Consider the following 17,197-nt stretch of genomic DNA (forward strand, 5'->3'; position numbering starts at 1 on the left):
TTCCTATACTTCGCCGGCTCGAAGTGGAGTCAGGGTATGATAGAATGAGATGATGGTAGTGAGTTGCCGCGTGCGTTCCACCGGTATACCGCTCCTGCGTTCCACTGCTGTTCTCCTTAGACCGCTCCTGTGTTCCACTGGTGTTCTCCTCGGACCAGTCAGTGTTCGGTGATTCTCCTGTCAATTGCCTTATGCGTTTCGTGACTATCCACATCACTTCATCAGAGACTTGATGGTTGATCGGTCTCTATGGATTTAAATAGCCGGCTGAATCTCACGGCTTTTAACACTTTGTATCTCCGTTCAACATTAGGGGTTGGAGACCGCATAGGACATCATAAAACATTATTGAAGCAGTAATAGTAGTGCCAACAACTGGCTAAAAAGTTCTAAATAAGAAAATTAACTATGATACTGGAAAGATAATATAAGGATGAATACATAAATTTAAAAAAAGTGTATGTAAACTCAAAATTAGATATCAAGGAAAATAAATAAACATCAAGATAATAAAAGGAAATGAATAAAAATGAAAAAGAGAATCAGTTGTATCAGATACATAAAAATAAATAAAAAAGATACATAAAAATGCATAAAATTTGCATAACATTTATACAATGAATCAACAATAAGGTCATTCATAACTATCCTAAACACTAGACATTCAGGTGAATACATACAAAAAAAAGAGAGAGAAAGAACTTAAAGTGTCTATATGAATAAACTGGTAGGGAGACTTATAGTACTATAGAGAAAAAGGGAAAAAGAGATTTAGCTTAGGGTGGTGAATATGAATAAGAGGCTGCAGGGACTAACAACTTAAATGGGACAAATATAACAAAGTGGTGAGCAATATCACAAAGGTGTAATGACTATAGATACTGGGGACGAATAGGTGTTAGTTAGAACACCTAATGCGTCTGCATGAATTATACACTTTCAACACTTCCAACAGCAAGTAAACAGGGAGTGTTAGTAATGGAGGCAGAGAGTGGCACCCATCGGACCTCCGGTAAAAAGACAAACCGTTCAAAAATAGTATGACTCCTTACAATGTGGGAGCTCAAAAGCTCTTCTGGCATCATAACCACTACAGTGAGTCTTCCTTTAATGCCTAAATATTTTGTAAAGATAAAACATTAATTGGCACTATTTCCACTGCCTGGATGCCACCATCTTCTGTCAGGAGTTGTAGTGGTTATATTGCTTAGGAAGCCTTTTTACGTTTTTCGTTTTTTTTCTTCTTTGTAATACAATTGACTTAATGTAGTCAAGGTTTTCTTAACAATTTTGTCATTGTCTGTCATTCATTGTAGGTACAGACCGAAGTTCCTGGGTCCCCCATCTTTGTAATGAGACTGGCTAAGCAATCCAGACACTTGGAAGTGCAGATTCTAGCTGATCAGTATGGCAACGCCATCTCCCTTTTTGGACGTGACTGTTCTGTTCAGCGACGTCACCAGAAAATTATCGAAGAAGCCCCTGCATCTATTGCTACAGCCTCAGTGTTTGAACAAATGGAGCAGGTAACAACAGTGATAAACTCCCATGTCTATGGTATTCTTTCAAATGGTTACTACTTACATTGAAGACAGTTTTAAATTATTGATACTTATCATTCTAGAAAATATAAAGTCAAATATGATAATAAAGGCAATGTTACCACAACAGTAGATGAAAGACATATATCATTCTAATGTTAACAAGACCCAGACGAGAGGCCGGCTTACTCCACAGACTGCAGGCTGCAGGTTCCAGATCCTGTCCCACCCCTCCTGGCCCAAGGGGGCGTGGCTTGAACGCTGATGGCGCCGGCCGCTTGATTTCGGAGCTCCGACCCGCGCAGCGATAATAAGGGCACAATCCGAAGCACAGACTCTCCAAATGGGGCGCACCAAACGCCCAGACGCTCCACAGACACCCAGGGGACAGTTACCCGCTTCACAGAGCGGACCGCTGGACGGATACCTCCGCACTCCGTTGCGACCGTCCCAAGCTGACCAAGGCCCCAAGATGGCGGACGGGCCGACCACGCCACCGGAGGGTGAGACCCTCTCACTAGCAGACATCAGGGCGGACATAAGAGCCCTGACTACTCTGACTGCCAGCATGGTCACTAAAGCAGACCTAAAGGCCTCATCAGATACCTTACATGAGGCTATTCGTGCCGAGGTCGCAACACTGGGGAATGAACTAGCAGCACAGGGCACCCGTATACAGGCCCTGGAAACAGCGGAGGAAACGATGTCCGGACGCATTGAAGCAAACAACCTGGCTATAAGCAGACAAGGTACCATCCTATTGCACCTTAGGAGACAGGCGGAAGACCTGGACAACAGGGGCCGCAGGTCTATCATCAGGGTACGTAACCTCCCTGAACCACGCAACGAAGAAAACGTGGAAGCCACTCTCACTGCCCTATTCAGGGAAATTTTGGGCCCTGACTCCCCGCCGACCTTCCAATTCGACAGGGCACACAGAGCACTCCGACCCCGCAATGCAGACAACTCGCCCAGAGATATAATTTGCTGCCTACACGAATTTAAGGTGAAAGATCTCATAATGTCAAAAGCAAGAACCAGACAAACATGGCTATTTCAAGGAGCCGAAGTCGCACTCTACCAGGACCTCTCACCCCTCACACTAGAAGCCCACAGAGCTCTACGACCTGTTACGCAATTGCTCAGAAGTAGAAATATACCATATAAATGGGGATTCCCCTTTAGCTTGCTAGCTCGCCATGACAACGAATGGGTACCTGTGAGGTGGCCAGACGAGGTCCCCGTGTTCCTGAGGAGACTAGGCCTACCACCGACCGAAGTTGCGGACTGGATACTGGGACCCCTAGAACAGCGACCAGGTCCCGCCGCTCAGAGAGCCGCTAGGAGACGCAGAGAGGACTCACCACGCAGATCCCCAGCACACAGGCCGCGCAACCCGGCCCCGCATGCTGAGGACTAGCCGGGCGGTCTAGCTTGACAGGTGTGTCTCTCCCCTCCCTGCCCGATGAACCGGGGTTGATGCCGCACCCGATTACGGGACCCAGTTGACATTCCTCGCCCAGAAACAGATAAGTACTCTCCACCACCCCCATTTTGGGCCGCACACTGACTGTTAATTTTCTGCGATAGACATACACTCGTCCCTCCCGGGACCTAGCCCACCGCGAGGTATGGCCTCCACTGGTAGCATGCACCACACCCATAGTTGCAGCTACGACAATGGTGACACCACACACTGTATAGCCGTGGATGAGCACTTTCCACCACCCATAATGAGTCGTATACCAACTGCCACCCTCACACTCGTGAAAGTGACTCATCCCCTCCGGGGACTCTCTCCACCATGGGGCATAGCTTTTGATGGACACACACACACTAAGGAACATTGTAATGCCATGTGGATACTTTGGGTGGGGGGACTGGGGATTCCCGCATGGGGGCGGGGCACTGAGCTGAGTGGGGGGTGTTCTTCAGGGACCCTAACTATTTCAGCTTTGCCACAGTAAAGCAGAAGATTTACGGTGGGCCACACATACTGATGGCTGTATCAACGGTTTGCACAAGAACCATGACATCGTTGGGTGGGGGCACATGTTGGGAGGGGTGGGGCCCTACTATAATGGGAACAAAAGTGTAAATTGTCATGCCGATTATGTTGAATTGTTTGGTTCACAATACTGATCGTTATAATTTGCCCTATATATATGCATGATTCTTCGCCAGACGGGCGACCGGGGTTGTTTGACTGGGCTGGGTGGGGGGTGAGGGGGGGGTTATTGTTATTTATATTCATGTTTATGTACCTTGGTTCATATATTTCTGTTGCTCACAATGTTGCACTGCGGGAAGGTAAACCATGCCCCCCCCCGATACCCCTCTGCCCCCCGACTGACAGGCTCCCTACTTTATCTGTATACTTAGATGACCCCTCCAGCTAACACGCCGAAAGCCCGTACTACGGGGGACAGGGGGACCACACTGGGGCGAGACACACCTGACGGACAACTCAGACCCAAAATGGAGAGTACGCATAGGCGCCAGACCCGATCGCTATGTGCACACCTACTGACTCAGGCTAAGCGGAATAGGAACCCGACCCAACCCATACGGAACACACACACTTGACCGTCGCCACTAGGCGAGAGCCACGACCCGACCTAGACCCGAGTACACCAAGACTACTGGGGGATCCGCGCTTGCTGCCACTCCGGTATTCACCGTGTAGTGGTACAGCGTAGGCCGCCCACCCAGTTACAAGGGACTCTGCCTAACGAAGGCAGTACTGACCCCACACGTTGGGATACTCTGGGGTGAATACCCTCACTCCTTAACACACACTAGGATACTAACACACAGAGAGCATTGTAGTTTCTGGTAGAGAACCGACACACACACCTTCGCCTCACACCCTCCCCTCCTGGGCCCCCAGGCGACCGCTACCCCCCCCCCCCCCGTGAACACCACTCCCCCCCCCCCCTCCCCCCTGGCCCGTGCATTGGCGGATCGAGGTCGACACCCCCCCCCCCCCTCCCACGATGGCCTACTCCCCATCACCCTTAACCGTTCTCACGCAGAACTGCAGGGGACTCAATGCCCCGGAAAAGAGGTCCCATCTTTTGAAGACCCTCAGGAGCCAACGCATCTCCATCGCGCTCTTACAGGAAACCCACCTAAGAGCGGCGACGAATCCCCTACTCAGGAGCAGGTACTACCCGAACAACTTTTACAGCAACCACCCCTCCACGAGAAAGGCAGGCACAGCTATACTGATCGCGGCCGATCTTCAATTCACGGTCTCCGACCAGATAGCGGATGCCGACGGTAGATTTCTGTTCGTGAAAGGGGAGATAACAGGGAAAAAATACACGCTCGCGAACATCTACGCTCCGAATGCAGGACAGGCGAGCTTTATTCGCAGGACACTCTTGAAGCTAACCAAATTTGTAGAGGGAGTCCTGATCCTAGGGGGGGACTTCAATGTCCCGCTGGACCCCCTAATTGACACATCCACGGGACGGAGCAGTGTGCCTAGCTCGACGATCAGGACCATCCTGAAAGCCCTCAGAGACCTTCGACTCATGGACGCGTGGCGAGCACTACACCCGATGGAGAGGGACTTCACGTATTACTCCACGCTGCACCGTCGATACTCCAGAATCGACTATATCTGCGTACAGCAGGAAGGACTGACCTACCTGAGGTCAGCTGCCATCCAAACTACTCCATGGTCAGATCACAGTGCAGTAAAAGTGGAGATGGAGTCACCCTTATACCGCCCGACAAAAAGGACATGGAGACTAAACGATGCCTTGCTCTTAGACGAACCGACGAGACTGCAAATTGCGGGGCACATCCGTCAATTCTTTGAGGAGAACGCAACCGAGGAATTAACGGACCTGACGATATGGGAAGCGCACAAGAGTGTCCTCAGAGGTCACCTAATCCGAATAGCAGCACGGAAGAAAAGGGAAGAGGGACAACAGATACACGCCCTTACCGAACAGATAGCGGCCTTAGAGCAAAGCCACAAAAGATCTCCACAGGATCAAACTTATAAAGATCTTGTCACACATAGAAGAAAACTAACTGACATCCTAGAACGCAAATATACGAGACAGTTACAACGCTCCAAAGTTTTCTTCTACAGGCATGCAAACAAAGGAGGTAAACTGCTGGCCCAAATGCTAAGAGGCCCACAAAATCGAGCCCAAGTCCACTCTGCGCACCAGACAAGGAGTACTGACGCAATTCCCCGAGGCTATCGCAAAGGAATTTGAGATCTTCTATACAAACCTCTATAACTTGGACAACTCACCCGAGGGCCCCGCTGCTTCCAGCAAACTAAGGACTACCATAGAATACCTGAAGGACTTCAACCCTGATGCACTCACCCCCGAGGAAGCTGAATCACTCGACGCACCGGTCACCGAAGAAGAGGTCAAACTCGCCCTCAAGGTGGCCAAGAATGGTAAAGCGCCAGGCCCGGATGGCTTTCCAGTGGAATATTATAAGAAATTCGGGGAGGAATTGGTCCCGAAGCTGGTCGACGCCTTGAACAGCCTCCGGGAGGGCGCATCCTTTCACAAGGGGTCCCTGGCAGCAACGATAACGGTGATCCCGAAACCGGGAAAAAACCCGGAACAGGTCGGCAACTATCGCCCGATCTCGCTTATCAATGCTGACATCAAACTCTTCTCTAAAGTCCTATCCTCTCGACTACGACAGCACGTGCCGCGACTGGTCCACCCGGACCAAACGGGATTCATCCCAGGCCGGGAAGCCAGAGATAGCACCCTCCGGCTCTTCGTGGTCCAACATACGGCGAAACTCTATCGGAAGAAGCTACTTCTGCTATCTACAGATGCAGAGAAAGCTTTCGATAGAGTAGACTGGAGTTTCATGATGGAGACACTAAGGAGAACAGGCATTGGTGACCAAATGAGACACTGGATCGGGACGCTATACCACCGGCCGAACGCTAAAGTTCGAGTGAATGGGGCACTCACGGAGAGCTTTCACATAAGAAACGGGACCAGACAAGGCTGCCCACTCTCACCGCTTCTCTTTGCCCTCACCTTGGAACCGCTCTTGGACAAAATACGTAAAAACCCCAGAATTCTTGGCCTTAGATGTGGGACGCAGGAACACAAGGTCGCTGCGTATGCAGACGACATGATGTTTTTCCTGGCTGAACCCCTTGAATCAATCCCTCACCTTCTGGAGGAATTTCAGACGTACGGAGCTATATCAGGGCTCAAACTTAATATGTCCAAGTGCGAGATCCTAAATGTGACGGTGCCGGAGGAGGAATGTGGGCAACTAAAACAACAATTCCCGTTCCACTGGTGCGCAGATAGTATGCAATACCTGGGACTTCAGGTTACCCCCGCAGCGAAAGATCTATACGCACGCAACTACACGCCCCTCCTGTACACTATATTGAAGGACCTTGGGAGATGGAACTACAACCACATCTCCTGGCAGGGGCGAATCGCAGTGGTGAAGATGAATATCCTCCCCAGGATACTCTACATCTTCCACACGCTCCCAAGCCCCCAAACCTTCTTTAAAACGCTCCGGTCAGCGATACTCAAATACATATGGAAAGGGGATAGAGCCAGGATAGCTCACAGTAGGCTGAGCCTTCCCAAGTCGTGGGGGGGACTCGCCCTGCCCGACTTCAACACATACCACCAAGCAACGGTGCTGCAACGTATTAGGGAACTCCATGTAGCCACCCCTCAGAAACGATGGACCACACTATGTAGAGACCTCACCCATAACAGGCTGCCTCAATACATCTGGCACGACGGACGCGATGCCACAACACCGAAGGACGATGAATCCCCCATCACCCATATGCTCCAACCATGGAACAGACTGAGGAGGACACCCTACATCTCCCCCACCCCCAGCCCACTGATCCCCATTACCCATAACTCACATATAGGAGATAACCTCCCGCCATCAGCGTGGCCGTTGGAGGCCCATAACGGCTACATCCCGCTGCAACTGGCGCTAACAGAGTCTGGCTTGAGAACCATGCGAGATCTATCGACCGAACGGGATACCACTCCACTACACCAATTCCATTATGCGCAACTCAGGCACTTCTACCATAATCTCCCGAACAGAATCAAACTACACAGAGACCTAACCTGGTTTGAAAACCTCTGCCTCCTGACGCCTGAAACGGACGGCTCGGTCTCGGTTATATACCAAAAACTGATCACGGGTGGAAAAGACATAAACGATCTGTTCAAAAGGCAATGGGAGGATCTGCTGGACACTTCATTCTCGGAAGATCAATGGGCACAGATCCTACTGCGGCAGCACAAGAGCTCATCCAACACAGCCTACCAAGAAATGAACTATAAGTTACTATCCCATTGGTACCGTACGCCATCCCTCCTCCATCGAATTAACCCAAACATACCGGACACCTGCTGGAGATGCGAATCAGGAGTGGGAACCATAAAACATATCTGGTGGGACTGTACTGAGATCAGGCCGTTCTGGAACGAACTCGAAATGGAGATACGTGAAATTCTGGGAGAACCTGCAACCCTGACGGCGTGTCTAACACTATTACACCACACGGAGAGCTCACTGTCGACTTATAAGAGATCGATCCTCAGACACCTGCTGAATGCGGCTAAAGCCCTGATACCGCTGCTGTGGAAAACACGGACCCGTCCGACCATCGGACAATGGAGACTCAAGGTAGAGGATATCCACAGAGCTGAATCTACAATAGCCTGCCTGATGGGGAGACAGGAGAAACACGCAGAACAATGGGCGCCATGGTATCTATACTGCTCATAGGCCCTGACTATCACCTGGTTGGGGGACCGATCTGCCGATCTGCCGATGGGGGGGTACAGATACGCCCAGGATCGCCGGATACAGCCCCCCGGGTCGCATCCAGAACCCCTGACACCTACTGCTGAAGTCGCACTGGGGGCCTAGGGGGGTTCACGCCCAACATACCTTTCACAAGGGTAACTAAATAAAACCCCAACACTGACAGCAGGGACATATCAGGGCCCCTGGGCGGAGACCGGGAGACGAAGTTCCTAGCCACCAAAGCGAACACCACTCAGGCGCACTCCCACTCCCACGATCCCATCCCTGCTCCTGAGACCTTTATAATGAAGGGCCCCACTAGCTTGCGAAACATACATCCTGCCTCACCAGGCATAACATCAGCCCCATGATTACTCACATACCTACATAGCTGTATGTCACAGGTGTGCACTAGAGATCAGGAAGAGGACTAGACACCCGAGACAGACCCAAACCTACCCCCCCACCCCTTCCTTTCCCACCCCCCCCCCCCCACTTGTGGGGGCTAGGATGCCCGCCTACCCTGATAATCGAACGAAGAGGGGATACCTAGTGGAGGGTGAAGACGCCCCACAAGACTTACCGCTCCTCAGACACGACACCACACACACTGACTATCATAACTGGCGACAACGCCATACAAGACACCAAGCTCATCATATCACCTATGCTGACACCGACAAGCATACACGTTTAAACTAATGCTTAGACATTGAATTTGCTATTGAAATACTCTTTCCCAATGCCACGATTCTCATACTGTAGCTATGTTGACCCATACTCGTGGGGACCCACGGGTCCCGTAGTCTACTGAAAATTATGTTGTTCTTAACTGTTAATGTATATGTATTAGGATAGACTGGTTCTTATGCACACCAGGAACAAACGAAGCAAAATGGACATTCTCACGTTCTATTCACTCATAAGCCTTTCTGACGTGGATCTGCGTATCCTTCATCCCTATTGCTGATATGACGTACTTGGAGACCTGCGAGTCCCACCGCTACAATGTTTGATAAACATGCTTGTTCCTTTATTTTGTCAACTGAACACAATAAAAAGTAACTTTACAAAAAAAAAAACAAGACCCAGACCCTAGGCAGATATTTCTCTCTTTTAGATTTGTGTTACAAAAAGTGGTTCGGTGCCTTTGCTATAGAAAAGTATATAGATGTTTTAAAAAAAAAAAAAGAAAAACTTTTTCTGCCTTCAGATATGGTGCTTCACAGCATCAGACTATTCATAACAGTTGTGTAATCAAGCAATACTTAAATTCAAGCACGCTTGCATTGTCAAAGTTTGAGATAAAACATTTTTAAACTGTGAGCAAAAAAAACGCCTTTGTGTTTAGGTCCCATCCCACTATACAATCAGCCTTGGATGGACTGGATGGACTGATTGTATGTTTCTATATCATAAAAGTATGCTGCAGGTGCTGTTTTTTGCTTGTAAAAATCTATTTCTGAGAGTCATGTCACTTTGAGAATAACTATAGTTTGAAAAAACAATGGGGAAAGAAACAAGTCACTGCAAACATCAAAAAGTTTTTACTCTTTTCCACCATAGTACTGGCAGTTAAAATAAATACATAAAAGATATCCTACAGTCCAAGAGGCTCCAGGATTTATGCAATATTTGTGCAGCGTGGTGGAAGGCGAGATAATCCAAGTTGGTGCATAGCTAACCTTCTCTCCCCCTACTTCCATTCCCTGGCATGTGGGGTGAAGGGTGATATTATTAAAGGGTTATGCCTATGCCCATTATCCCAGTAGTAACAGGCTCAGGGAATGATGCTTACCTTTGTCCTAATAGTATTAATAAAAGTAAGGGACTAAACCTCCAAGCCTATAATTATATTGCCTCCCACCTCTCCCGCACACAATGTGGAGAAATAGAGGGCATTCTCTCTGGGCCCCCTGTTAATATTGGTGTCCAGATGGCCACATATGATTTCTATTTCTTCATTTAAATATTTCATTATTTATATTTAAAATACTTTTTTATGTTTATTTAAAAATTTATGTATATTTTGTTTTAAATCACCAATCCATAATACTTATATAATATATATATATATATATATATATATATATATATATATAAAAACCAAATAATCTTGCACTCCACCTGATCCGTAGTCCAATGCCTGGTGCTTGTCAGCCAAAATACAACGAAAGATTCAAAGATAGCACTCCAGGGACTTGATAAAATGTAACTTTTATTTTTCTCACTAAAACATCAAAGGTGTCAACGTTTCAGCTTGATCCCCTCAAGCTTTCGTCAGGACATACTGTGCAGACAAATAAACCCACATATATACCATACAGATAATGATAACTCACCACACTTGTGAAGCCTCTGACTCCATGGACGCCCGGACCGGGACTGCCGCGGGCTACCCGACGTACGTCTGCAGCCGCACGGCGTCACGCTCAATGACGCGGCCAAGGGTCATCACCATGGTGACATATATCAACAATTATAAAAGAGCAACCATACACATAAATCGTGCAATTAAAAGTATTCAACTAAACTATTTTACGCTAGGGGAATCAATTACTTAAGCATTAGTCACACTGGCAGCATAGAATAGTAACTACTGCAATGAATATCATTCATAATGTATAAACTGGACTCATAGAAAGCAGGGCTGAAAACCAACAGGAATGCTAGTGACTCTGAGAAAGTTCAGACAAAACTAATCAAAAACATCTTTAAACATATATATATATAAAAATATAATAATTATTTTAAAAAAATAAATAAATATATATATATATTTATTTATTTTTTCTCCTTCAGTGTGACATAAGCTTTCAAAGGTTTTCACCAATTGGTATTTGATCTCTAAAAACCTATTTACTTGTGTTCTTGTGAACATGCATATTCATATCCCTATCTGGTAAACCTTAAAAGAGTGATTTCTACTGTAATGGCTACATTGATTGACATAGGAAATGTAGTCCACAAACATCTCAGTGTCAAGGTCACATGGAAATATTGGGGTTTATCTACTCACTGGTAAGCTCAGATCAATTAAGAACCTTCTAGACCAGGGGTAGGCAACCTTTAGCACTCCAGATGTTTTGGACTACATCTCCTCTGATGCTTTGCCATTATTATAGCTGTAAGCGCATTATGAGAGAAGCGCTGTGGAATATGTGCGCTTTATAAATACCAGTAATAAATAAATAGATATAGTCCATAACATCTGGAGTGCCAAAGGTTGACTACCCCTGCTCTAGACCAGGGGTCCCCAACCCAGTCCTCAAGTACCCCCTGCCAGTCCAGGATTTAGGGATTACCCTTTTGTGTCTAAAGTCTTTTCTTTCTTCTTCTAAAAACACCTTAGACATAATTGCTCTAGACTGATATACAGGAGTTAAAACAGCTCTCCTATTCCTTTCCTCTCGACCTGTGATATTTCCAAATTCCTCGATTTCTGTTTTATGTATTTCAAGAAAGCTCTCAACTCATCAGAACTTGCTGTTTATTATATTAGTCCATACACCATTATGAAAAACATGTTTCAGCTACCTTATGAAAAAAAAAAGAAACCATGATTTATTTTCATTAAGTTGGATAATGCCTTATGACCTGTGTGCAGACCGCATTCTCTGTTTAAATAGTTTAACTTTACTTTTTGTTTGCTACAGTGTGCTGTAAAACTGGCAAAGATGGTTGGATACGTGAGTGCTGGTACAGTGGAGTATCTTTACAGTCAGGATGGCAGTTTTTACTTCTTAGAATTAAATCCCAGGCTTCAGGTAGAACATCCCTGCACAGAGATGGTCGCTGACATAAATCTCCCCTCAGCACAGCTCCAGGTAATGAAATTAAAGCCTGTCTTCATCTAGTGAGCAATATTTGTAATCGCTTGATACATCCAAGTTCTTTCTTAAAACTATGCAATATGCACTTCATTGATGAATCACATGTCGTCACAATTTCTATTTAATGATAGGGGGTTGTTATGAATAAATTATATCAACAATTTCAACAGAATTCTATATTATAGAATCAGGTAGATTGGGGTTTAGTGTCAGTCATACAACTTTGTACATTTCAAATCAGACAAGATGAGCTCAAAGCCAGCATATACTTCATAAATCATTAATGTGTGTTTTTATTCATCTACTGTTTTTTTCCCCTCAATTCTTTTTTTTTCTTTTCTTTATTTTCTTCTCTTTGTTGGCTCACTAATGTACATAATAAAATTTACATTTTGAGATTTTGGAGACAGTCTTAATCTGTCTATTTTGTAGCTGTGTATTTAGCTTGTTCACTCAAAATAAAACATCTAGATCACAGTGTACACAGTGTAAATTGTGCGGTTTTAAAATGCACTTGGAATCTAAATAACAAGAACAAAGAGTACTTTCAAATATCTAGTATACAGAGTACTGCTGTTCTCCGACTGAGCACTCTGCTTCAAACTGCATGTATACCAGTAGAAGATCAAGTGGGCAACAATACGTGACAGTCAGCAAAAGTTACCCCATTACTCTGGGTTTAATCACTAAACAATGAATTGTTGAGGAAGTGAAGGTGATTTAGCTAAAATAAAGTAACACTAAGGTCAACGTGTATTTTATTTATTGATTATGCTTCTGCCATAGATCGCAATGGGTATTCCGCTACACCGAATTAAAGATATTCGTATGCTTTATGGGGTTCCAGCATGGGGAGATACACCCATTGACTTTGACAACTCTTATAATGCCCCCTGCCCCAGAGGGCACGTTATTGCCGCTCGCATTACAAGTGAAAATCCGGATGAGGTAATGTTCAAATTTGATAATGTTGCTTAAACACTATAGTATATTTCTTTCGAAAATGTATACATTTATGGCATAGGCTGCCTGAGCAGACATGCTATGTGCTTGAGGAAAGGTAAAGAAGAATATATAGAACAAGATGGTGTATTTGTAAACTAAATAAAAAGTGGTACATGTGATATTGAAAATGTTTTATTAGGGTAAATATTTTCTCTTAGTCACAAATGAAGCATAAAAAAAGAAAACAGTGTGTATTGTGTTAATTAAAATAGTGAACATAAACAAAAAAAGTGGTAAGTCACAATATGGCGAGCCAAATATATTTGGCTCAAAAGGAACAGCAGATGGTGTCTTATGAGGTTCCACCACACCTTTTCTCTTTCGGTGGATCGTTATAGCAGGGTTGGCCTTCAAAATATGTTAGAAGAGAGACATCAGCTCCAGCCTGGGGTCTCCTGCAAGGGCGGTTGCATCCTTCACTTGGGTCACACTTGCTCCCTTGCTACGAAATATATACACAGGTTGTTTCATTGGGATTTTAAGATGGTGTATTTGCTCTCATGAGTGTACTGAGATCTATCTATCTATCTATCTATCTATCTATTTATCTATCTCTATCAATTATCTGTAGGCGTATAACTACATGTGGAAACTTAATTGAAATTCTCATTACACACATGAAAGCAGACAGTGTTTTTTTTTAGATTATGAGAATGTGTGCATGGATGTGTAAATTAGATATATCTCTATTTAGTACTGTACCGGATGAGTGTGGAATATATGTGATCTCTTTAGCAAGTATGTTTAAAGGGACCTGCTAGATAACATGTTCACTATAGACCAACATATGACCTCTAGATTGTAAGCTTGTTGGTGCGGGTCCTCATCCACCAATCATTCCCGTCAAACTTTGTGATACTTTCTGATTTGTTTAATTCCCCTTATTAATATAAGCACTACAGAATAGGTTGACACTATATGAGTACAAATAATGTAATATGGCCACGAATGTTGCTTGATATAAACCAGTGAAAACTAACCCAGTTAATAATAATAATTAAAGATAGAGGAAATTTTCACGTTTTAGGCCAGATTGACTCTTTTTCCCTAAAATCTGAAATTCACTTAGAATTCTGAATGAATTCCTGACAAATCCCAAATCAGTAATGATGGCGTCAATTCATTTTAATGGGCCACTCAACACGCTAAAATCACCTCCACTTATCTGCTAGAACACGTCGTCTGCCTTCTCTCCAAGTCACAATGTGCCTGTGAGCGCACACAGCTCATTTTACTCTTATGCCTTCTCTGGCTGGTCCCTGCGTCATAGCGGAGTTCCTGCATTCTCTCTGGCTGGTCCCTGCATCTCCCCTGACTACTGGCTTTTTCCTCTCTGGCTGTACTTAGTCTGTGCAAGGGGGAAAAAGCGGAGTACTTGCAAAGGCTGCATACAAGAGATCTGCAGCTTTTGCAAGGTGTTTTTAGGTATACCCCCAATGAAAAAAAGTTTTCATTTGGGTATATCTACTAAATAGTGACTTTTTCCAGTGGAGTGTCCCTTTAATTACAAAACAATGTTCATTTAATGTGAACCGTATGAAAAATATTTAAAGTGTTTTTCTATCTATATGTGCAACTGTAGTGCAGTTTGTGTAAACCTTTCATTGTTTCAAATGCTGTAGTTTCAAACTTTCTTATCATACTTTTGTACATTGTAGCAGTGTGGTAATCTGTATTTATTGCATTTCAGGGATTTAAGCCTAGCTCAGGAACTGTACAAGAACTTAATTTCCGCAGCAACAAAAATGTCTGGGGTTACTTCAGTGTTGCTGCTGCAGGAGGGCTGCATGAATTTGCCGACTCTCAATTTGGACACTGTTTCTCCTGGGGAGAAAACCGAGAGGAAGCCATTTCGTGAGTGATTGTTTCTTTATGTATTTCAGCTTCATGTCTTGTTATAATTTATCGCAGCGGTTGACCATTTTAAGACAATGTATTTGAAGTGAATTTAAAAATTCTATATAATGTTTAAGTTAAAACAGTAGAACAACATTGTAATGAAGTCTTCAAATAGTATATGCGTTGGACCGTAGAGTACATAGAGTACATTTCCTCTGTACATTTAGGGGAAAACTTAGGGTTTCAGAGGGCTTATGATTAGGGTAAAGAGTTTCACTGTTGGGGAGACTTCACCTGGTGAGAAGTATGGGCTTTACTGCCCACGGCTACTTGAAGATAGGATTCCTCCTACCTTGAATATCCCTTAATCCTAAGTTCCCTAACTACTCCAAACACTTGAAATGAACCTGTAATAGAAAATGTTATTTAATATACATTTTTGAGATATACTCACCTCACCTTCGTTCCAGCACTGCCATTTTCAGAGCTTCGCAGGTTTTACGTTTCTGGTAACAACCACCTCTGGTCCATCCTCTGCACCTCCTCCGGTCTTCTTTGATTTGCCCTGCTTATGGACACCTCCCCAAGCAGGGCAAACCTCCTCAGTGTCTCTGACATTCTGGCATTTGAACGTCACTCCGTTCCTATACTTCCTTGCCAGCGTTGCTAGTGCTGGGTAGGGGGTTTCCATAGCAACCGCAGCAAAATGACTGTGGTTGCTATGCTTGGGAGAGCATTCTGCTTTTCTGCACTCCCTTGTCAGTCAAATCGTTGACATAGAGTCTATGACAAACTTACAAATACATCTTTTTATGCACCAGTTTAATGGTACTGATGTCATTCAAACATTAGAACATTATTACCCTTTTCTACATAAAAATGCACCTTTTTAATTGCATCTTAAAAGTACATTAAATGTATTCACAATTTTTAGAATGGACAATATTTGAATCATCATACATTAATGCTAAGATTCTGAATACCACTGACCATATTTTCACATACTACACACACATAAACACTTTAGCTCCAAACTTCACTGCAACAGCTGGTGAGACTTTCTTCCTCTTCCGCTAGCTCCATGGATTTCCTCTTCCGGATTTGGCAGTCACGTTGGGCTAGAGTTGCTTGTCCCACTTCTCAGTGAGCTATACTACAGCCTATTGAAAAGCACTGGAAAACCGTGGTTGCTTTTCATTGCAAAGACTCTGGTCAGTCCTCTAACACAAACTGAAAGTATGTGTGTGCAGCGTATAAAGAGGAGTTTGCAAAGGCTACAGATAGCATCTCTGCAGCTTCTGCAAGCAGTTTTTTTTAATATTCCCCGAATGAAAACCTGCAAACAAATACATGTGAGGCTTTCTTTGGGGTATAGCTACTAAATAGATTGGGAAAAAAACATTTCAATGGAGTGTTCCTTTAAAATTGAATCCTCAGGTGTCTCCAACACTTGGCGAAGAAACCCTCATTCAACAGCTTTAATATTAACGAAGTCACACTTATTTTGTTTTCTTTTCGTTTTATTTAGCAACATGGTTGTAGCACTTAAGGAATTATCCATTCGAGGGGATTTTCGGACAACAGTGGAGTATTTGATAAAACTACTGGAAACAGAGAGTTTTCAGCATAATCGCATTGACACAGGCTGGCTGGACAGGTTGATTTCTGAAAAAGTTCAGGTAATATCATTAGTAAAGCCAAAATGGAAATAATAATTTACAACTCAAATATACTGTATTCACAAAACTCTAATATGTAGAGAATTTAAAAGATTTATAGAAATAAGTTGTAGCTATAACCGAATTTTAGAATTTCTCAAGATCAGCCGTGTTTGTGTTAATTTTGTCATTTGAAATTTCAATTTGCTTCGATTAGCTGTTTTTCAAGACTTGTTGGCAAACAGAAATTTCTTGTTTTAGGCATCAGTATACAAATTTTTCCGCCACCACCCATGTTATAATAAAGCTGCAAAACACTAAAGCTTGCATTGTATGATAGAACTTGCTATTATTAATATTAATAAATATATCACATTAAAGTTTACTTCAACAATCATAAACACTACAGCCTGCTGTATGTAGTGGTTATGATGACAGGAGGACACTGGCTCAGTTCCCCGTTAATGGGGCAATTTGTTTAGCAGTGGTTTGAACTCTTACCTAAGTCTCCTCC

At 44.3% G+C, this 17,197-nt stretch overlaps 1 protein-coding gene across 6 annotated transcripts in view; it reads left to right on the forward strand.

Annotated features, from left to right (window-relative positions):
• Window positions 1-17,197, forward strand: part of ACACA (acetyl-CoA carboxylase alpha) — a 429,246-nt gene that overhangs the window by 101,677 nt on the left and 310,372 nt on the right. For all 6 annotated transcript variants that reach the window (XM_063452852.1, XM_063452842.1, XM_063452868.1 and 3 more), the window contains exons 10-14: window positions 1,317-1,526; window positions 12,005-12,175; window positions 12,968-13,129; window positions 14,877-15,040; window positions 16,554-16,704. In XM_063452852.1, coding sequence (XP_063308922.1) covers window positions 1,317-1,526; window positions 12,005-12,175; window positions 12,968-13,129; window positions 14,877-15,040; window positions 16,554-16,704 — 858 coding nt within the window. The remainder of the gene's footprint in view (window positions 1-1,316; window positions 1,527-12,004; window positions 12,176-12,967; window positions 13,130-14,876; window positions 15,041-16,553; window positions 16,705-17,197) is intronic.

The sequence above is a fragment of the Pelobates fuscus genome, chromosome 1 (genome assembly GCF_036172605.1).
Source record: "Pelobates fuscus isolate aPelFus1 chromosome 1, aPelFus1.pri, whole genome shotgun sequence".
NCBI classification, from domain to species: Eukaryota; Metazoa; Chordata; class Amphibia; order Anura; family Pelobatidae; genus Pelobates; species Pelobates fuscus.